Source organism: Aspergillus udagawae (assembly GCF_001078395.1).
Source record: "Aspergillus udagawae IFM 46973 DNA, scaffold_2, whole genome shotgun sequence".
Taxonomy (NCBI): Eukaryota; Fungi; Ascomycota; class Eurotiomycetes; order Eurotiales; family Aspergillaceae; genus Aspergillus; species Aspergillus udagawae.
The window spans coordinates 2,806,219-2,828,063 of NW_025091265.1; the positions used below are offsets into that span (position 1 = coordinate 2,806,219).

At 50.9% G+C, this 21,845-nt stretch overlaps 6 protein-coding genes across 6 annotated transcripts; 4 read left to right on the forward strand and 2 right to left on the reverse strand.

Moving 5' to 3' along the window:
* Positions 1-230: 230 nt before the first annotated feature.
* On the forward strand, positions 231-1,321 carry Aud_003307 (class I SAM-dependent methyltransferase; the record flags this gene model as incomplete). Its single annotated transcript, XM_043288260.1, has 2 exons — positions 231-319; positions 412-1,321. 2 exons carry the CDS (start codon positions 231-233, stop codon positions 1,319-1,321), a joined length of 999 nt encoding a protein of 332 aa, XP_043144195.1.
* Positions 1,322-5,010: 3,689 nt separating this feature from the next.
* On the forward strand, positions 5,011-6,601 carry Aud_003308 (uncharacterized protein; the record flags this gene model as incomplete). The annotated part of the gene is made up of 2 exons (XM_043288261.1): positions 5,011-5,441; positions 5,509-6,601. 2 exons carry the CDS (start codon positions 5,011-5,013, stop codon positions 6,599-6,601), a joined length of 1,524 nt encoding a protein of 507 aa, XP_043144196.1.
* A 1,375-nt stretch (positions 6,602-7,976) lies between these two features.
* Positions 7,977-10,848, forward strand: Aud_003309 (Zn(II)2Cys6 transcription factor; the record flags this gene model as incomplete). Its single annotated transcript, XM_043288262.1, has 4 exons — positions 7,977-8,380; positions 8,448-8,559; positions 8,641-9,371; positions 9,426-10,848. 4 exons carry the CDS (start codon positions 7,977-7,979, stop codon positions 10,846-10,848), a joined length of 2,670 nt encoding a protein of 889 aa, XP_043144197.1.
* A 588-nt stretch (positions 10,849-11,436) lies between these two features.
* On the reverse strand, positions 11,437-15,527 carry Aud_003310 (uncharacterized protein; the record flags this gene model as incomplete). The annotated part of the gene is made up of 4 exons (XM_043288263.1): positions 11,437-14,623; positions 15,086-15,193; positions 15,288-15,373; positions 15,420-15,527. The coding sequence occupies 4 exons, from the start codon at positions 15,525-15,527 to the stop codon at positions 11,437-11,439; spliced, it is 3,489 nt and encodes a 1,162-aa protein (XP_043144198.1).
* A 1,636-nt stretch (positions 15,528-17,163) lies between these two features.
* On the reverse strand, positions 17,164-19,467 carry Aud_003311 (kinetochore-associated Ndc80 complex subunit NDC80; the record flags this gene model as incomplete). The annotated part of the gene is made up of 2 exons (XM_043288264.1): positions 17,164-19,329; positions 19,423-19,467. The coding sequence occupies 2 exons, from the start codon at positions 19,465-19,467 to the stop codon at positions 17,164-17,166; spliced, it is 2,211 nt and encodes a 736-aa protein (XP_043144199.1).
* Positions 19,468-20,017: 550 nt separating this feature from the next.
* pex14 (putative peroxisomal membrane anchor protein (Pex14)) lies at positions 20,018-21,397 on the forward strand (the record flags this gene model as incomplete). The annotated part of the gene is made up of 4 exons (XM_043288265.1): positions 20,018-20,050; positions 20,199-20,440; positions 20,504-20,588; positions 20,660-21,397. The coding sequence occupies 4 exons, from the start codon at positions 20,018-20,020 to the stop codon at positions 21,395-21,397; spliced, it is 1,098 nt and encodes a 365-aa protein (XP_043144200.1).
* Positions 21,398-21,845: the final 448 nt, after the last annotated feature.

Consider the following 21,845-nt stretch of genomic DNA (forward strand, 5'->3'; position numbering starts at 1 on the left):
GTCTTGGCCTGACCAGTCAAGCTGTCAACCGAGATAGACTGTCTGATCATACCACCATTGATTTTGATTGGAGGTGATCGCGCTTTCTCTATATGCTTTACTCTTGACCATTAGGCGATATTTGAGCTTCAATGGATAGAGCCACGCAGAGGAATGGAATCAAATCACTGCCCTGATACCTCGAAAACTCGTTGAGACCTTGTCCGATAGACCTACTATTACTCGCAATCATGAGTGCATCCCGAGCAGGCCGAGCAGGGTTAAAGAAGGCTAAAGTGCCTGTGTCCGGTCCCAAGTACCCGACTGTAGAAAGACCAAGGTCAGTGCGATGTAGAATGGGATTTCATCCTTATTCTCTATCATCTTCTCATGTCTTCTGTTTCCTGAACCCAGTCTTCTGACTCAGAGTAGCTCCAACCGTCCGGCGGCTCCTGTGCTGCCGAAGCGGGCCAACCCTCATTTATTGAATCTCAAGCCGGGGCCGGAGACCCCTCGACTTTCTCCACGAGCCATAACTGTTCTGGGTGTCACAGCGCTTACCATCAGCACCTATTGCGGCTATCTCTACGCTTCCTACAGGCGGGAGGCAACTAAGGCGCAGTCGCTTGATGTTCCCCAGGATGTATCAGACCGGTACAACCGCACCGCACCCAACTTCGATGCTGAAGTCGAAATGTCAGAGAAGGTGATGCGTATGGGCAAGAAACGACAGGACCTTGTCCGGAAGGCACGCGGGGATGTCTTGGAGGTGAGCTGCGGTACTGGTCGGAACCTGGAGTACTACGATCTGGGGGAACGACGCGGTCATGATGAAGATGGAAGAGCAGTGATCCGGGGCTGTCGCTCCGTCACCTTTGTCGACCTCAGCCCGCAGATGATAGAAGTCGCACGCAATAAGTTCGGGAAACTCCATCCGGACTTCAAGAAAGTGACGTTCCGTGCGCAGGATGCAAAGGACGTCGTTCCCCCATCGGCGGGAGCGAAGCCAACATACTATGATACCATCGTGCAGACCATGGGACTATGCTCGATGCCAGATCCTGTGGGCACTCTGCGCCATTTGGGATCGATTACAGAACCACACAAGGGGCAGATATTGCTACTTGAGCATGGTCGGTCATATTACGACTGGCTAAACAAAATCTTGGACAATCTGGCTCCCGCACACGCGGACCGGCACGGATGCTGGTGGAATCGAGATATTGGCGAGATTGTTCGGCAAAGTGGGTTGGAGATCGTGGAGGAGAAACGGTGGCATTTTGGGACAACCTGGAAGTATGTCCTGAGGCCAGTGAGTGGAAGTCAAGATGCTAAGCAATGACGATCGGGATGCATTGGCATAATATTGTATATTAGATAGACTTGGGTCTGTACGAACTGTTAAGTATGTAAGAGACAAGTAATGGCGCATGACATGGTTACGGAGCCGATTTTTGCATCAATATCCGGTCAAATATTTTGTTGATATGTTACTTCTCAGATAAGCAGTTTATAGTACTAATTGGATATTCAATGACTTACGAAATTTGAATCGTAACATACTTTGACATGATAAGATGGAGCAGAAGGCTTTAGACCGAGCAACCCCTCACAATATACATCATGACGTCTTCCTTTCGTTACCGATGAGCTCATCTTGGTGTTTTGACCACGCACACCACCGCTGATCAACTAAATAGAACTAAGTGGAACTTATACGATGAAGCCTCTTGACGGCCTAGAGAGGCATGGAGTAGTTTAGGCTCTTTACGACGGAGTAGCCCAAAATGAGGTCAAGATGGCGTTGCCAAATGCATCACATATGCGGGGTACATGGAGACTTGGTGAAAGTATATACCTTGTTTAGCGAGCTCAGAGTTTCCAGAGAGGACCCATCTGGATTCTGGATTGGGGTTGATGGGCAGAATTGTAGGCGCTTGCTCCAATGATAGAGCTGGTGCCTGGTTAGTATGATGGTTATGTGCTCATATTTGAGACATTAGTTAATTTATTGGGATGTGTCATGGTGATCTTGAGGGAAGCCTTGACAGGTGAACCATCTCTGGCAGAAAAACTCAAGTGGGAGATAATGACATGGTGATAGCACTAGGTAAGCGAGAACTCTGTTTATTCGTGGACCTGCCACTCTGCCTTATGGAGATGGAGCGTGGATTCATACGAAACTGCTGACATCAGAGGCTATTCGATAACTATGATGTTGATAGTAGGAGTGGGCTCTCTATTTCTCCATAAAGCGCGGATCATGGGGAAGATACACCGTACATGCATCGATAAACAATGCAATAGCAATGCAGGTAATGTATGTAAGTGGATGGTATCAGATACTCATACAACGAAGTCTAAATATGTGTGGTTAAGCAAGGACGACGTACATTTAACGGTCTGCGCTGTAGCTTAAGCATAGCTGCGTGAGAACCACCGCCTCGCGAGATGGAGACAATCTTCTGGATTATCTTAACCGCAATGTGGCTGTCCTACAGACGACGAATACTCAGATAAGCATAATTCATAAATCTCATTTGTCACATCGCCGAGATACCCAAGTCTTTGAGGCTCGAAGCATAGGATAGGAGGTGTGAGGTGTAATGTGGTAGCTTGGCAACAAAAAATAACAGGGATGCCTGGAATGTACTAGGTAGCTACTCTTGCTCATCCCTTGCTGCCCCGCTAATACATATCACATTGCACCTAGGCATGCATTTGAAACTGGGGTAGTACCAGCCAAAGTGAGCATTCTCCAACTTCCTCGTTGTTTTGAACTTACGATTAGCCGTTACCACAGAGATTTGTTCTATCCGTTTTAAGAACAGTCTATCTACGGAGTACCCATCGGTCTGGTGTACAGCAGGCTTGGAGTTTAATGTGGGAAAGGCGATATCCTCCGACTGCTATACTTTTCGAGCCAACACAACACAAGAGTAACAGGGTCTCAGGATCAGAAAAGCAAGGAGCAGCAAGCCAGTGGCAACTGGCAACTGGTTATTTGCGACCCTCGACAACCCAATTCCGGAAATCTGGAAAGTGTAAAAATCATGACAAGCTCCCTGTGGCCCATCCGATTGGATTCTCTTCCACTCTGCTGCATAGCTCAGAATTTGCTCCACCATCAACAATTTTATTCGTTATTTGATGTCCAAAACGGCGCCGCTAGGAACGCGTGGTCACATCTTGAATCCACTTTTCTGGATGGGAAGCTCTCTAGAATTCTGAATTCCATTCGTTTGAATTCCATTTCGTTTCTTGGGTTAGTCCCGAATCAACATACTACGCGCTAATGCTGGCTCAAACTTTCCTCCTCCTCCGTTTCCTCTTCCCTGTATCGACCTTTCGTATGAAACTGTGGTCATCGCTTTCTAACCTCCGGTTGTCCTTGAAAAACCACGGAACCAAGCAAGCTATGATGCATTCACTGACTAAAGTTCCCATGGAGAGTGGTCGCCATAGATGTCATACGAGCTTATGATTGGGAGCTTCAAAGATATGAGCATAAATTCTGTTTAGCAAAAGGTAAACATGCGACGATCGGAGAATGCTCGTCTATCGAGTCGGTCAAGAAGCAGACTACACTAAGGTAGTACTTAGTAACTAAGATGTTGGCATGTCAATGCCTCTCTATAGAGTTAGCCTGTGTGGAAGTGAGCTGGCTCAAAAATAGTAGTAGTATCTGGGCTATGTAGGTAACCGGCATACTTCTTGTTTGTTTTCTATCTATCCAAAAGAAAAATCTCTGCGCAGCAACCAGGAGCGCTGGGCCATTTTCAGCTGGTCTAACTGCCACCGCGGGAGCCTAGAAAGCAATACGTAGTGACCCGATTCGCCTCTTTGCTCGCTCCATAGTAGTGTGCATATCTCCACCATGGAGTCCATGCAGAACCATAGATGATCCTAGGCTCCTTTACCCAATGAGATAGTCATCCATTCTTGCTAGTCGTCATACTCACATGGCTGGCCCCACTGTACTTTTGCCCCTTTGGTCATTTGCCTGTGAATCTGTGATCCATCTTCAGAAATTCAGATAGATATTACGGAGTAGACAGACATCCAAACGCACGTACAATCACCACCAGGCGGTTTTGCCTAGGAACAGCTATGGCGGTGAAGACTGGATGACCATCTAGGCTCTTCTACTGCTCTAGCTTGTGTCGATACTGTTGGACTAGCGCAACCTAGGAGACATCTAGTAAAAAGGGTACGCACTGTACTATTATGGAGCTACGGAAGAAATGAAGAACAATCCCATATTTCGGCCATTTTGCTTTTTTTTCTTCTTGTTCCGTAGACTAGTCCGTACCATAGGCAAGCATTCCTGGTGGAATAAAATAGTGAAAGAAAAGGCCAGCCCATCTTCTGCCAATCCAATCAACGCCACCCTAAAGCACCCGCCCTGATTTTTTTTTCCGCCTCTTTTTCCCTACTTGTCTCCCCCTTCGTAAATCCTAAGGAAAAAAAAATCCCTAGGGGAAAAAAATACCAAACTCCACTCATGTCTTCACACCCTTTTCCATCTTGACCTTTCTATTTTCCCTTTTGGAAACGATTGTTAATTGTTTCCTTTCATCGCCCCATAACAATCATAATTCTTGGGATCAACAGGCCAACGAGCTGCCCTCTGAATAATCTTCCCCTTCTGCGTGTTTCCCGCCCATCCCGACATCTCATCATCGCCATCACCTCCATCCATCCCATCTAGCTACTCCCTTTCTCCTTTCCTGTCCCCTTCCCTGTAAACTGCTTCCCATCTCGTTCTCCATCCTTCTACCTTACTACTATCCTCGCTCGTGTGTTATTATCTGTTATCATCGTTGTTAATCATCTACTCTATGTTAACGGTTTATTGTCGTTGATTCAAGTAATATTACTTCGCATCGATTCCCTTTAATTTCCGAACTGTATTTTGTTTGGTTGTTCTTTACTACTATACCATACCCATAACTCACCTGCTTCACTGATTGTTCTTCTTCCCCCCGTATATTATTACTTTCTCCATCCACAACTCTATTTCCACACATTATGCCTTACAATACTCGCCGCAAGTCGTTGTCTCTTCCTTCGCTGGGTATTCATCTTCCCAATTCATCTCGTCGGTCCCCTTCTGCGTCGAAACAGCCGCACGCGACCGACGATCAATTGCCGCCATCTAAAAAAGTAAAGAGGTCGCACGACTCGGCATCAACATCGCCGGAGCCTTTGCCATCGTCGAATTCTTCCAGAGATGCAAAGGACCAGCAAACAATACGGCCGAACGGAAGGCGCGGAATTTATGAACATACGCCACCTCCGTCCCCTGCGGACGGAACCGCTGCACCCAAGATCGACACAGAAGGTATCAACGACGACATCGTCGTGGGTGTGATTGAGCAATTAGAGAAGACAGGAAATCGCCCCCACCTTGTTAAGGAGCTCGCAGCCGTTCTCGTTACCCTCAACGAGAATGTCGCAAAGTACGCCGTCCCCTTCTCTTCAAACCGTTCTGTGACTGAAAACTAACAGTCTCGCTTCTGCGTCTAGCTCCGCCAATCCCGCTGCTCTCTTGTCTTCGCGACTGGGCACATACATGAAGCGCCCTTGGACTGCTCTGGCGCCGTGCCCTATTGCAAAGGAGTTAATTCCTATACACCCGCGCAAAGTGTATTACTACCTCACAACATTACCGCGTCGGCCTATTCCCGAGAACTCGGATGATGTGATTATTCCAGGTGTGGATGGGAAAGACTTCACGCCTAGCGTTTCCAACGCTGACCTGGATGATGAGGAGATGTTGGCACGGGAACGATCGCTTAGTCCCGAGGTCGACTTGTCCTCGCCTGATTTCGAGGAAGAGAACATCGATCGTAGTGCAGGACGCCCTGGCCACAGTTTCAGTGAACATCACAGCCATGCGCGCCTCATGCATTCGAATCGCGCCGCATCTCCGCCGCTGGAGGGCGATGAGAAGGAGTTCACGCAGACTGCCAGTGCTGTTCGCGAGCGGGCCTCGGAGCAGAAAGCGGCCACGGAGAAATCCTCTGCTCTTTCGAATGCTCTCAGCGAGTTGGAAAACGGAGTCATGAGTATTTCGGAGACCTCAGTCGAAAACAGTCCTCTTTCCTCTATCAACGAGGAGCGCCTGTCCGATCACGAGGACAGTGATTATTTCTCACACGGAAACTACCAGGTCCAACAGCGGTTACAACAGCAGCTGGAGCTGGAGAAACTTGATATCGATGACGTGGCTGCGTCGGCCCTCTTCGGTACCTCTCCTTCCCCATCGCTCGCGTCGGTCGCATCGTCGCTGTCGTCTGGGACGAGTGCCGCGTCCGATGACGGTCTTGAAGTTGAGGACCGTGCGACTGTCCTCGCCGGTGCTCTCCAGATCAGCCTTCCCGAAGATCCTAGTGGTCGCTCTGTCTCGACCCTGAAGCGATCTATTGACATGTTAAATAGTGAGCTTCCAGATATTGAGATGAAGATGTCGGAGCTAGCTGAGCAGGAAGACAAATTGGTGCTCCCTGGGAGAATCCAGGATATGGATATCGACATGGTCTTCGATTCGTGGCGGGAGCTGCAGAATCCGGAGACTGTGGAAGTCGACGAGCTCGACGAGATGTTCGGTGAGATCTGAACGTCTCGCGAGCACTTTAGTCGCCAGTCGCGATAGATTAACCTCTCGCCTGGGTGACTGCGACGCTCCACAATCCATCGTATGCATTGCGGAGCCTATGGCTTTTTGCATGCATCCCACCGATGTCACTGCGTCCGTCGGAACTTGTTTTTATTTCTCCACTCCGCAAAGACAAATCCTCCCTCTACTTTCTCGCACCCTGTGGCTGCGAGGGATATCCTTGTTATAATCTTGTACTTCCGTTATCTGTTTAATGCGCGCCCTACATTCCGCGTTTGCTGGTCGCTGCACCCTCCCACCTATGTGGCCATTGGGCCGGCTTCACTGTACATATATCTATCGTCTTTTTGGGTTCCGTTATACGGCGGTTCGAATATTCCCCAGCTGGTCTTGATGTATCTATGTCTTTCCTATGTTCTTCTCAACCACAAGTTATGGAAGAAAAAATCGTTTTGCGCTTCATGCAAACAGCAAAAGGGAAAGAAGCATTTCTCAAAGAGGAGGAATGGTTAAAGAAAATGGGAGGAAGCGAGATGCGTTTGACGGTTTGATGCCTCTCCTATGTACGTTGTCTAAATGAAACATCATCACAGAAACATTTTGATCTCTATCCTCTTAGAAGCGGTCGTTGAAGGGATCATTATTACGTCTCATGATGCCTCATCCCTAGTCTATTATCTATCTCTATCTCTATATTCTTATCGCAAGGAGGGGAGAGCTTATCTAATCCCTTCATCAACACGGGAAAAAAAGTCAAGAGTTTAGCATCATTTGTGGTTGATCCCTTTCCTGGGCTCTTCCCCTCCACTGCCTCTCAAATCTCAATCCCTGCTACTGGGGAGGACTAAGTAGCTGTCATCCCCTCTCAGGACTCCCGTTGTCCTCCAAAAGAGTAAGGAAATCTCGACTCGGTCCGGAAGATAACTAGGTTCTGACTTTTCGATCGTTCGCCATCTGATTGGCGCCTGTTTCTTCTGCTTCCACGCCACATGTTTGTCAGTAATATTAGGCGGTGGTCCCCTTTCATCCTGTGTTCCCTTCTGTTGTTCTGGTCCCCTTTTTCTCCTTGGCTCTTTTTACAATTATAACATACTCCAAGCCACACTCGATTCACGAATGGCAGTGATTTGGCCTGTTTCTTAATCACCTCTTCTTCATACTGGTCTTGAAACAAGGGTCGTCGGCTCTGAATCGTTACACAATGCCCATTCTATCGTTGGCCGCTCTAGACTATTGTAGAACAGAGTCTTAATACCAAGACGCAAACACCTGTAGCCAAGACTTGTTTTGGATCAACTCACCTGGTCAGTCTTATCCGGATCTACATCATCCTACTTCTACAGTTCGATCGTCGCCTCCGGAGAGGGGAAACAGCATGGAAAACACTCCCTGCAGTATCCCTGAGTCGGGAAGTGCCGCGATGCGGGGCCAGATGCATTCGCATCCGCCACCACCACACTTCGATCGCAATCAAAAAGCTGCGACCAACTCAATGCCAGCTGTCGCGCTCACAGACTCATCATACATGCAGCAGATCTCAAACCCGTCGTCGCTAGGTCCCAATCGATCCGGAGCGAATGAAAGTGCAAATGCGAAAGTCGCGATCCCCAGGCAGCGCTCGACTGTCGCCCCGCGCTACAGTCGCCGTGTGCCGCGAGCATGCGAAACCTGCCGAGCACGGAAGACGAAATGTAGCGGTGATACTCCTATATGCCGGCAGTGTAAAGAACTGAGGGTCACGTGTCGATATCCGGTGTCATGGAGGGAAAAGACGAAAGGGTACGTCGTGGGTCCGTCGTGTTGTGTGGGCTTACAACTGATTCGTATGTTTTTGCCACGAATTCAGGCAGTTGGATATATTGTCGGTCAAGTCTCAAGACTACGAGAATCTCTTGCGAGAGATTGGGAGCGTGGTGGACAGTCGACTTTCGGAGCGTATCAAGAGCACGCTCGACAAGGTAAGAGCCTGCTGCGCTTTTCATTGAGGAGTCTTCACTTGTACAGCGCTTGCCCCTACTGATCACCTGACTGTCAATTAGTATAACGGAGAGAGCAGCAATGGCCAGGAGAGTCCCTCGAATGATCCGCAGTCTTCGGTGACGCCCCAGGATGAAGAAATGGAGCAGGATGAACCGCCATCGTCCCCTTCGTCGATTGGTTCGCTAGATGCGATCGATAGGGTGGAAGAAGATTTGAATCGGAGCGAGAACTCGAGGGCTACAGGGTACCAAGGCAAGAATTCGGAGCTCACCTGGATGCAGAGGGTACGACGGGAGGCTGAGCAACGCGTTCGGAAACAGTCAGGAGCATCGGATACGGAGCCTGAGGGTGACTTTGCTCTGCATGCCGTGAACTATCACCTAGATGACATGGATATAACCGTCTCAGGCCCCGTACAAGTGTACTGGATGCCACCACGCCATGTGGCGGACCAACTTTTCGAAGACTACTTAACCACAGTTCACCCATTTTTCCCCATCATCAGTCGCACGCTGTTTAGCGCACAGTACAGGACCTTCTTCGAAAGCGCAGCGCGGCCTGGTGACAAATGGTTGGCCATTTTGAACATGATTTTCGCTATTGCATCCAAGCATGCGCAACTTACACAGGCACCTTGGCGCGGGGACGAACGAGATCATCTTGTGTATCTGACACGGGCTCGCATCCTCAGCATGAACGGTGATACGCTTTTCAATCATCCTGACCTGCAGCAGGTACAGGTTGAAGGCCTTATTGCGTTCTATCTTCTTGCATCGGATCAGATCAACCGGTGAGTACTAGAGCACCCGGTTCCCGCTTTCTTGTGGTGACTGACCCGTTCCAGAGCGTGGAGAATTGCGTCTTTGGCTGTTCGATCAGGTATTGCTCTCGGGATCAATATGAAGAATACCAGCGAGACGACACCCAGCATATCCAAAGAGGCACGTTACAAGGTCTGGTGGTGTCTGTATACGTTCGAACATATACTTGGGGTCATGACGGGCAGGTCAACGTGTATCCTAGATGGTGTCTGTACGACGCCTATGCCCCTGCCCTTCGATGAGGAGCAGCTGCGGGAGCCGTTCGCGGCCAAGCTTTTGGCGGATCCAGAAATGCGGCAGGTGTATGTGGGATCAGCGATGGCAAGTTCGTATGTTCGCCAAATGCCCTTGAATCCACCGGGTGGCAGAGATGCACAGCTCACAGACAAGCCACGAGACGCCCAATGGCTAAAGAGTCAGCCTGCAAGCCAGGCCTTGTGCTATCTATTCTACACCGACCTGGCCGTGATCAGTCAGGAGATTGTCAACAGGGTCTATTCGCCAGATTGCGTCAACACACCGTGGTCCCATATTGAGAATCGTATCGGGGAGCTTCGAGCGAGAATCGATCGCTGGCATCACACTCTTCCCGAGGTGTTTGACTTTGTCCGCAAGACGGACGACCAGGATCAAGAACTGCTCCGTTTGAAACTTTTCCTCGCGTTTCACTTCTACAGTGCTCGAATCACCCTTGGACGACCATGTCTGTGCCGTCGTGACGCACGTCCGAGAGATCCAAGCAAAAAGCCGACTTTTAGTCACAGCATGGCGGAGATATCACTCGAGTCCGCGTGTCGGATGCTCGAATTGCTACCCGACGAGCCCAACGCCATCAAGCTCTATAAGATCTGTCCCTGGTGGTGCATATTGCACTACTTGATGCAGGCCACGACTGTCCTTCTACTCGAGTTATCCTTCGGCAACATCCATATGCCTGAGGAGGAGCCGAATTTCTTGGCGGCCGCCAAAAAGGCCGTCCGCTGGCTCTATGCGATGTCCGAGTGCAGCGCCGCATCACGGCGTGCATGGCAGTTGTGTGATAGCAATCTCCGGCGGATCGCTTGCGGCATGAATTACGACGTCAGCGACATGCCCGAGTCTGTCTACGAGACGAGACCGGCCCAGCCCATGAACATGCAAACCCCTGGCTCCAATCAACAAAACACCAATATGATTTCAACACCCATGTTCTATAATGCCACGGACGACCTCAGTCTTCTAAATCCCAATGTTGCCGACGGGTCCCAGAGGGCCTACCAATACTACCAGAATCCGCCCCCGTCTGCGGTTTCGCATTCTCAAATGATCCCCAGCCTTGATCTGCTGTCCTCGGCCAGCAGCAATCCTCCCGGAGGCGATGCCTTTTTCCCCTATGACCCGATCAGCGGGGAATTCATCCGATCGTTCTTCCCGGCGGCCGCCGACGAGGAACCATGGACGCATTGACAAAACATGTAATGAATGTATTGGCCGTCTACTCTTTCCTTTTCTTCAACCCACCACAGGCCACTGGCTTGTCTTCATGTTCTGAGTCAATTTGTCACTTGACCTAACGAATACCCTCACACTGCCTATTCCTATGTCAAAGTTTGCTGATTCTGCACGCGATTTTCTTCACTTTAGGTGTTCAGCTGCGGCGTTGGTTTTGTGGGGAGCGCAGCCAAATTGCGAATAGAAGTCATGATTGGGCGAGTATGGGTTGGCACATGGTAGATGCGGCGAGGGACGGGCTGGAGTTTCCGTGATTTCACCTTTGGAGTTTAAGCTAGGCTTGTCTTTTATGATGCCCCACGATGCGTCATGAGCCGTGGGTGGTGTGAACGGACTGATACCATGTTTTCGGGACTTGGTCACGCGTATGGCGTACGGCGTGTAACGGAATAATATCAGATACCTTTCTGGGGATATAGCCAATTCGAACTCGCAAAAATTTGTCCTTGTATAGGCATATCGATATGTACACGATTGAAGCGGGACCTATGTAGACGCTATATCGAATGGCAGAGACGACAGAAATGATATGTACAATTAATATTACTCGATGGGAGTGTAGTCGCCCTCTCTGCCCATCTTCTTTCGCTCCTTCTTCTTCTCCCTGTGCATGCGATACACGAGGCCCCCGAGTTCCCTATTGATCTCCCTCCACGGCACCCGGAACGCCTGGAACTGCCGGATACAGAATTCCACGACTTCAAGAGCTGGGTTCGTTGCCCCCTGACCGGACGTATCGAGGTTCGAGTCCTGCTGCTCAAGCTGGCCGGATTGTTGACGTCGGCGAGCCTCGTCGAACTCGGTGTACTCCTTCACCGCCTGCTGCGCGATGATGCGGATGGTGTTGGGGTTCGGCAGGACGGCCTTCTTCTGCGTCTGCGCGAAGTACCGCGGGTCGAAGTGCGGGTCGCCCTTGCGCGGGTCGCGCTCGCGGTGCAGGTACAGGCGGGTGATGCCACCTTCCTGGAGGCGGGAGAAGGTCGGGGAGCGGATGTCGAGGCACCACTGTTCCCAAAGGCGTTTGCCGGCCTCGCTGCCCTGGGTGTCTACGATGGCGGAGAGGAGCGCGTGGAAGGCCGTGGCGGGGATGTACGGATAGTTGCTGCGCGGGGTGGCTTTGTACTTGAGGTGGGTCTTTTGGGCGATTTCGCGGAGGGAGCCTGGGATGGTCAGGAACACGCGGCGGATGCTGTGGATGAGTCTGTCTTGGAAACTGGTTCTGGAGTGGTGGGACTCGTTGAATTCGCCGTTGAGGAGGCGCAGGAGAAGGTCCTTTGCGCGATCTAGGTCGCTTTGCTGCACCGTGGAGGGTTGCTGCTTGACAGCGTGGTCCATCCGCACGATTGCTGCAGCCAGCGCCGTGACGTTGCTGTATCCCCATGACTTCAATCGGTAGTCGCGGACGTACTCCAGCATCATAGTCGCGGAGTCCCACTGTCCCATGGCGATCCGGAAGTTCAACAACGCCCGCATGGTGTTCAAGGAGAGGGGCTGAGAGAGTGAACGCACGACCGAGTTACACAGTGCTTCATTCTTAGTGGCGGTTGCGAATCGGATGATCGACGGCGCGAGGGCTTGGTTCCCGTATGCACTTGGAGGAATGGGAGGGCCGTCAATGTCGTTCGAAAAGAACAACCAGTCCCCGAATGCAAACGCCCGTGAAGTCGTGACCAAGTCCAGCAATTCAGCTACTGTAACGATTGACATCTGTGGCATGGACGATTCAAAAGGTTTGAAGGATTCCAGGCTGTCAAGGTCAAATGAAGGTAGACCATCAGTATCCGACTGGCCCACTCGCTCAGAGAACTCGCGGATGCGCTGCAACTTGCTCGCGTCCACTACTTCCTGAAGCCAAGAGAAGGCGTCTAACGCATCTGAGCACAAACGTCGCGAGGCAAAGCACCTTATGTTATACTCTATAAGACCAGTGAATGCAGACGTGTCGTCGTACAGCTGTCCCGATGTTAACGATTCCATGTCTTCTTCCACAGGAGAGGTATTGTTACTCCACGGTGGAGTAACATGGGGAGTAACTTTGAGCAGTGCCTCGAAGGCTCGAGGGTCATTCTCGGCATTGAAGCCTCCAGACTCAATGGCACGGATGACGAACCAGTTGGTTGCTTTTGCCGTCGGTCGCAACTTCGCATCAGCCGTGGGCGGGGCAATGGCGGGCTTGAGGCTTGATACATGACGGAGAAGCGCACTTGGCGATAAACCGCGCCAGCCAAGACCCAGATAAACGAGATTTGGCAGGCTATCTAACAGCGCTGCGGCAACTTCGGCGCTGATCGTTCGCTCTCCTAGCCCATTGAAGGGAGCAAGACCGTTGCGTCTCCGTGACGACCACTGACGGTCATTGTCTTCGGAACGACGCCAAGACACTTCTGCGTCCACGTTGGTCTTCCAAACTGACCTGGAAAATTCGATGAGCGGCTTCCAGCTCTCAAAGCCCCAAGCTCGAGAATCGGTCTTTGCCCTCATTCGTCCTATAAGCCACACTCCTTCTTGAATATACCCATGTTCCACACAAGACCAAAGAATTAGCTCCAACCAAATCTCATGTCCAAGTTCCCGTATACCTAAATTGAAAGGGAGGTATGGCGACTCCTTGCCTGCAGCTGCAGCTTTTGCTGCAACTTCAGCCTCATGTGCCAACCAAGCCGCGTCCGTCAACACGCTCATGATGTGGGTTGACAAAAGGTGCATTCCCGGCGGCCGAAAATTGACCCTATGGACACTCGGAGTATCGTATTTGTATACCCTGTCAGACACTGCGCCAGAATGGTGAAGACGAGCAAGGGTACGAAAGACGTAGGACATTGCCAGCTTAGACTCGTTCGGGGACGCATCGGCGGCATCGAGCACAATCGATCCCAAGCTTTGCCAGACTTCGGCCATGAAGCGTTTAGAGTGTTCATCTGCAAATGGACGCTCCGTCCACGAGTCGAAGCTGGTCAGTTCCGAAGCCGCTGGCGATTTTGCAATGCCGACGAGCTCGGAGGCCCTTTCCGCATGCTGACCGGTAAGCTCATCAAGCGAGACACCAGCGCCAAAGCCCCAGTCATGACTGGATAGAGGTCTGCGGGGTATCGAATATTTGTCAAGTGTGTCCGCAGCGTCCAGTAGCCGAGTCAGAAGAACATTCACCGCAGGCCAATTGTTCAACCGAAAACCCAAGTATGCCAGTAAATCGATGTTCCCCTCAGTCCGAGCGTAGAAGAGCAATCTGGCTAGCTCGATAGTCTGCGCGAGAGTCTCCCGGCTCATGGTCGTTGCGGCGTCGAACTCGGCATCCGTCACGGTGGCTTTCTCAGGGACTTTTCGCAGGGATGGCGGCAGGTAACGTTCTAGTAAAGGAATCCAAGAATCGGGGTCCTCCTGTCTCGATTTCGGCCCCGGCACTGGACATCTCTTCTTCTCAAATTGAACATAGTCTCGCAACAGCTGGCGGTCGACCACTGCCGCAGACCTCGCGGACAACGGGCGACTCCATTGTCGCCTTCGTATGGAGGTTTCGCAGCTCGGGGTTTTTGGTCGAAGCAAAGAGGTGAATGAGCAACCGTACGAAGCTGACGGAGAATGGAACGAGGAGAACCTGCGGCCCAGACACGGCAGACGAGCTGGACCCAGGCACTTTTTCATGACACGGCGGAGGACGTTGCGGACGAAGCCTGCGGGAGGGAAATGCAAAACTCGATATAACCGTCCGAGAGACGTCTGCAGCGCATATCTAATCGTTTAGCCAATTCCACATTTCCAAACAACACCGTTACTAAATCCTGTCGGTCACAATGTGAAGATGTGGGAGCTGTAGACTTTTCTAATCTTCAGATGGATTTGCTTGTCGGCAGCAACGGAAAAGTATCGCCAGCAGCTTTAGTCATCGGTCCTCAGCCAATCATGGCTCGGCTGTTTGTACTATCAGATAAAGCTGTCCATGCAACATCCGACTATATACAATCCGAGCCTAGTTGTACCTGAGACATGGAAACGAGCTCCTTTTTATTCGGATGTCATATGATGGTCATATAGTGTTTCATAAACATCAACGCTCGATAACTGCGGAAATGATAACGAATGAATGATCCAACCCGCAAATCAACAACAGGACTAACAGTCTGCTTGTATAAAATAGATGCCTTCAAGCGATACAGATCCTTCAACTCTATTGGTGTTCTCTCTATGAGCTCACATGCGCCTAAACTTCCTAGGTCGGAAGACTTCAAATTCCTCAGCAGACGGCTCTCGGTGACCGTAGTCCCATCCAGGACCACCGCCGTGAGGTCCTCGGTGCTGAGGCCTTCCACTCGGTGTGCAGCTTGCGCTTGGATGATGACTGAAAGTGGACGAGGGCCAGGGAAAAGCTCCTGTGGGCCTCGGGCCTCTCGACCGACATGGAATCGTGGACGGAGTCACGGATGGGGTGGCTGATGGGATGCAAGAACTTGAAGACGGTGTCCCCGAAGGCTGAATGGCCGCTCTGTCAGTTGGAATCAAGCTGGAGGATTGTCTACTTTTGGACTTACCGTATGGGAGGAAGAAACGGGAGTAGAAGGCCTTCCAGGCACACGAGCGAGAGCTGGGTTGACACACAGAGCCACGACGGCGCTGAGAACGATGGTGGAAGCTTTCATGGTGGCTCAGTAACACAAGCTAGACTTTTGCTCAATGTATATGACCGATAGGATGACTTGGACGGGATCCTCCTGTGCACAGCACGCACTGCTTCACCTTGAAATTGGACTCATTTGGCGTCTCCAGTGGTATATATACCCTGCAGAACTGCCGCCGCTTCCTCATGCTCTCATCTATCATTTGACACACATGAACTTCATCGCCATTCCCTACCCGAGATGTTGGTGGCATTATCTCATATCGCTGGGGGCCGAGAGGGCCAAAGGCAGATCCAGCAGCCGTGCAGCAGGTTTATTTAGAAACTCGCGGGATCAACCCGACTTAGCAAACATAAGAGCCGATCCTGAGTATAGTGTTATGTCTCAATAGGATGCCGATTGGCCATTCATCGCAAATGGCAAGGACTGACACGGCAGCTGTACGCAACACTTCGGATGACCATAGCCCTCGGCCCCCAACGCTTCAATGAGACATGCCGATCACTCTCAAGGCAGATGTTATACGACGACCAGTTCCTCGCCAATGGAGTGTCGGGCTAGTTCCCAGGTAAACAGATTCTGGTAGCGGGTCTGCTCGTCACGGTCCTTCCCGTTGATGATCCTTTGATAGCAGGCTTCGATCTCGCGGTGATCCTGCTTGACCGTGTCGGTGATTCGTCCGATCATTTCGATGGGAGAAGTGGAGACGGTTCTTGCTGCGAGAGGAATATTACCGCACTCAATCAGAAGCGGGCATAAAGACTCGCTGCTGTTGGGTTGACGAATACCCAGCCAGCTGCAAGCCTTACCCACCCCCGTGAGTAGAATGTTGGTTGCTTGCTGTTTAATCTATACGAGACTGGGAAAGAGATTCCGATGTGCCATATCCTACGTTTGGCAACGACCGGCCAGCTTGACGAATGAGCCAATATTATGATCTTGCTGTGTGGGAGGAATACGGATCTCGTAAGCTTACGCGTCCCTTCCTGTCAATCATTGCAGCAGGCAAGCGAATCAACAAAAGACAGAAATTAACAGGACATTGAGCAGAAGAGAGAGGCTTCCTGCCATGGACGTGATTTTGACCATGCGCTCGCAGGCTGGCTATCAAGGATGACCAACCCAAGGTCACTAGTAGTCGAAACCAGGTGGCAATCAGCGAGAAACCCTCGAAGCGAAAAACTCGGGATGGGGCAAAGGAGCCCTTAGTGATCGGTCTGAGTATGTCCATTGTCTAGACACACAAAGGAGTCACAAACTGATCAGGAAGAAAGAGAACTTGAGACAACGCGTATGGAATGTGTATATACATCTCCGCCTAGTGATACCACAAGCAGAACGGAAATCTCGACAATTTAGGAAGAAAGAGGTATCAATCGTCAATATCAAGAGCATCCAGACAATTCAGATATAGAACACGTCAACCCCCAAGAACCCATACCAGTCCGACAACGCCACAAACGAAAAATGAATGACCCCGAGAACAAATTCTCGATCTCGTGAGAATATTTTTCGCGATGATCATCCTCGAATTCGAGTGAGCCAAAAAGAAGTAACGGCACTGCCAATAAAACAAGACAAAGGATAAATTCCCGCATGAACAATCGTCAATCGTGACCATAGCAAATCGTCAGCGGTTTTCGCAACTCAGATTTTCTCAAATTTGACCAGTGACATCCTCTGTCACAGGCAAGTCACCTCCAAGCTCCTGCTCCACTTCGTCGACGACGAAGCTTTCATAGTCTTCTAGACCCTTCTGGACGTGCACCTTGAACCGAATCACGTCGTTCAACATGCTTTCCACATTGGTATGAAGTTCCTCTCTTAACGCATTAGCCCGAAGTGTGAGCTGTTCGTACTCGATGTTGGTGTTCATTTCCCGCTGTTCCATCAACTGCACACTTTCGCTCAAAGTTGCTCGCATCTTGGCCAATTCCTTTTCCATCTTCTCAATTTGGGCGTCTGACGCAAGCTTCTGAGTGGTAGTGATCTCCTTCAATCGCTCAAACTCCTCCTCCGCAGCCCGTCGCTTATGCTCCAGAGCTTCAACCTCGCTCCGTTTCTCATCCATCGCTTCCTTGATGTTGTCTAGCAAATTGCGACGCTCCAAGTCATCATCAATCGCACGTTTCCGGCGTTCATTGATCTCCTTCCGAAGAGCCTGCAAGCTACTGCGCACAATGCCCCGAAGATCCAAGTTGAGCAGATGCGCCGGGTGATAGCCTGTAAAAGGCTCAGCTAGCAGCCGGTCTGCCTCGGAAGAAATCCTGTTCGGCAGACCGCCAATCTGCGACGCGGAGAAGCTATTATCATTGATGTTCAGACTGAGTTCGTAATCCTGACCCTTCGCATTGACGGCAGTGGAAGGAATCAGACTAGTCTGATAGCCGAGTGTGTTGTAGACTTTAACGATTTCCTCCAGATCCTCAAGTTTCCTACTAGCCTCGGCTTCCTTTTCCATGACCCTTGCATGCGTCTCTTCCAGCCGGGCTGTGGTGTCTTCGAGACTCTTCTGCAGTCGATCCCGCTCAGTATTCATGCGATCGATATCTTGAATAGTAATCCCTTGTTGATCAACGCTGGACTGGAGGCTGGATCGCTCCTCTTCGGCAGCCTGAAGCTCCGCCTCAACCTTCTGGATCTCCTCCTCCAAGAACTTGATGCGATTTTCGTACTTCTCGATCTTGCCCTGAACATTCTGGTTGTAGTCCTCAAACTTCCGCTTATCGTCCTCCAAAATTCTGAAATGCTTATCCAATTTGGCCATGTCGGGGGCGTTCTTCTCAACCTCTTCAATCTGATCGCGTAGCGCCCGGTTCTCTGCTTCCAAAACTTGCATTTCCTGCACGTATTTCTCGTTTCCCTTCTCAAACTCCTGAGCCATTGATTCGATATGGGGCACAAGTCGTTTCTCAGCGGTCTCATCATCCTCATCTTCACCACCCTGCAGCCAGTCGTGGTACGCCCCCGTCAAGAAGCGGAAAATGATGCGGTCCCCGGACACGTCCACACCCGTCTCCGCACAGGCCTCATCGTACTCCCCAAGCACGAACCGATCCATCATCTGCGCTAATTGCATCAACCAATGCAGCATACCCAAGAAAGTAGGCCAATTCTGGCCTCCTACTGCAGCGATTTGCGATTTGGTGATACCCTTCTCGAATGGGTAGCGCAGTTGCTTCAGAATCGGCGGGACCTCCGCATCCATGCTCTTCTGAAACCGATACCCTGGGTCGATGCGATGGTACAGAAACTGAAAGATGTAGTTGAAGTCCTTCTGGGTTGGCGATCGGAGTGTGTTCTGACCCAGCGAATGTTTCATCTCCAGCTCAAAGTTATTGTGCGTCAGGTATTCAAGGAGCTCCTGTCCAATTCTAGCCTGGAATGATCTATCCCTAAGAGGTCGTGGATCCCGAGGAACGCCGGCGGCATTGGGCACTTGGGTGAAAAAGGACTGATGTCCCATTGGCCCTCCCATGGATGGTCGCGAAAAGACGCTGCTTCTCCTTTGTAGACTCTGCGATGCAGAGCTGGCGGATAGTGAGCCCGGCGCATAGCTTGGGCGACCAACACTGGCGCCGTGAAAAATGTTGCTGGATACGGATCGCCTGACCGACGAAAGTCCAGCATCAGCACCAAACGCTCCGCCGGATGAAGAGCGCTGGAAATTCGGTTGTTGAGGGCGACTTGCAGAGTTTAGTAGTGACATCGAGCGCGTGTGTTGTGAGGTAAAGGGAGGATTCTGATACCCAATGGAGCTGGTGCGCTTTAGGGCCGATGGGGGTTGCGGTAGGGCCGAATAATTTTGAACGCTCCCCAAAGTCTGTATCAAGACTATGTTAGTCGCAATCAATCACAGCGCATCGAATGATACGATGTATCAAGGACATTGAGGAACAGGCATGGCTGCGCATACTTCTCGGGGGCGCCTGATACTGAACAATCCCGTATCCTGCGACATGGTAAAAGGAAGCCGCGACTGCGGCAATGAACTCGTGATTAAAGCAAACGTTCGGATGAGAAATGCCCCCAAATGGCTGAGAGTCCAAGGATACGAAAAAGCCAAGAAAAATAAGTTGTGGATGCAGCGAAAGATGAGACAGTCGACTTCCCCTCACATGAAATGATAAGGACGGGAGTTTGAAGCGTTGCCCACGAAGCACAAAACAGTGACCAAAAGATGTAAACAAGCACATGCCACTTATGTCGCTTAATACAGCAGGCGGTGAGTTTGTACGGAACAACAGTTCTTCCTGCGGCGACAATCACGAGATCTGGGGAACCTCCGCTGGTGGCTGTATCATTGGCGGTAATTACCGTAAGCAGCGCAAGTTCCGAGGTCCAGATGAACAGTGGAGGCCTCGTCCGGTGCCGACGAGCATCTGTGGCCGTGATCAATTCCCACATCCGTCTTCTCTAATTCTTCAACCACCTTCTCTTCCCGGCCTCTCTACTCTTTGAAATCGTTTGAATACGGCTATCTTGATTGAAGCCGGTGTTACAATATCATCATGGCTCCTCGCGAGGAGCTTATCTCCTCTGCTGTATGTACTATCCTCGAGTGTATGATGCTGCTATCGGAGCCGGAGCTGACCGTTGTTGTTGAATAGATTTCCTGTGCGCGCGCTCTACTTCGATGCCATTCTAATTTGAATGTTGGACGTGAGGGCTAACACCTAAACAGTTCTACAGGATCCTTCTGTAGCTTCTTCGCCCCTTGAGAAGAGAGTCGCATTCCTTCAATCAAAGAACCTTACACAGGAAGAGATCGATCTCGCTTTATCCCGCGCCGGTGAAGACTCGTCCGCTGCTGCCTCTGCTGTCGCTTCAACGCAAGGCTATCAACATTCTACTCAAAACGCTGTCTACCGTCCCCCACCTCCACCACCAGGGTATGGCTACCCTCCTTATGGCCAATGGCAGGCCCCTCCAGAGTGAGTGCATTACCATCAGCCCATGGCTATATAGAGCTTGAAATCTAAATTGTGAACTGGTAGACCCCCCAAGAGGGACTGGCGGGATTGGTTTATCATGGCTACAGTAGTCGGAGGTGTGGGATATGGGTTATACACCGTCACAAAGGTTAGTACATCGGTGCCGCAGTCCGCTCGACTTTACTTGTTTTGCGATGGTACTAACAAGTGGTCCTGAAGCGGTACATTGCGCCATTAATCGCCCCTCCTACACCACCCCAATTAGAACAAGACAAGGAGCATATTGATGAGCAGTTTTCTCGCGCTTTTGCTCTAATTGAGCAACTTTCGACAGATACTGCGGCATTGAAGTCAGCGGAAGAAGCGCGCACAGAGCGGCTGGATGCAGCGCTCCGGGAAGTTGAAACCCTGGTAGCCGATCTGAAGACCGCTTCTCGCCGACGGGATGACGAAACCCGCCGCATCAGCGATGAGGTTAAATCGTTGAAGGACGCCATCCCCAAGGCTCTTGAGGGCGCTCGGGAAGGAAACGAAACCCGGTTGAAGGAACTTGGCACTGAATTGAAGAGCTTGAAGACTTTGCTTGGTAACAGACTCAGTGGCAGCGGCGCATCCAGCGCTCCTGTTGCCGGAAGGACTATCAGTGCATCAACTCTGCCCAGCGTTGCTCGGCCCGCGGAGGAGGCGTCGCCGGCTACCAGTCCCGCTACTACCAACGGCGTAACGGCTACTCCTACTACACAAGAATCACAGCCCTCCCCAGCACAGCCAGGCGCCGGCACGACCACCGGCGCCGCGGCTAGTAGCCCTCTTGCGCAATTTGGCCGAGGCGCCTCCATTCCTGCCTGGCAGATGGCCGCTGCCAACCGGTCGAAGACCACTACTCAGTCAACGACGACACCCGCAGGAGACAGCTCTTCTGACAGTAAGGAGCAACAGAGCACTCCAGCCAGTTGATTGATTCTACCGAGATTGCGCATGCGCTGACAATCTGAATACCCTTTCATTTATCCCTGTATATGATAATAAGAGCCACTGCCCTCTATTTCTTGGATGTATTTACAATAAGAGTACTGGAATCTCAGGTAGTACCATGTGCTTATTATTGATGGGGAAACGAAGGGTAACAGAATATCTGCATGTCTTCTTGCTTATATTCCGAAAAATCCCATGAAAACAATCTTTAAGCGTTCAATGGATAGAAGACTCCTAAAAGAAAATGAGTAGATAACGTATGGGCGATATTTATGGCTCTGACCTCATACTCGGGAAATCATGTCCCAGAAAAGCTTGGCATGTGATCCGCAGCTTCTGGCCGCTTCTCTTCCGATTGTCGCCCGAATTTCATATAGATTGGTTGTCACTTTCCTTGAGAACCGTGAAAACTGATACGACCACCACCTAA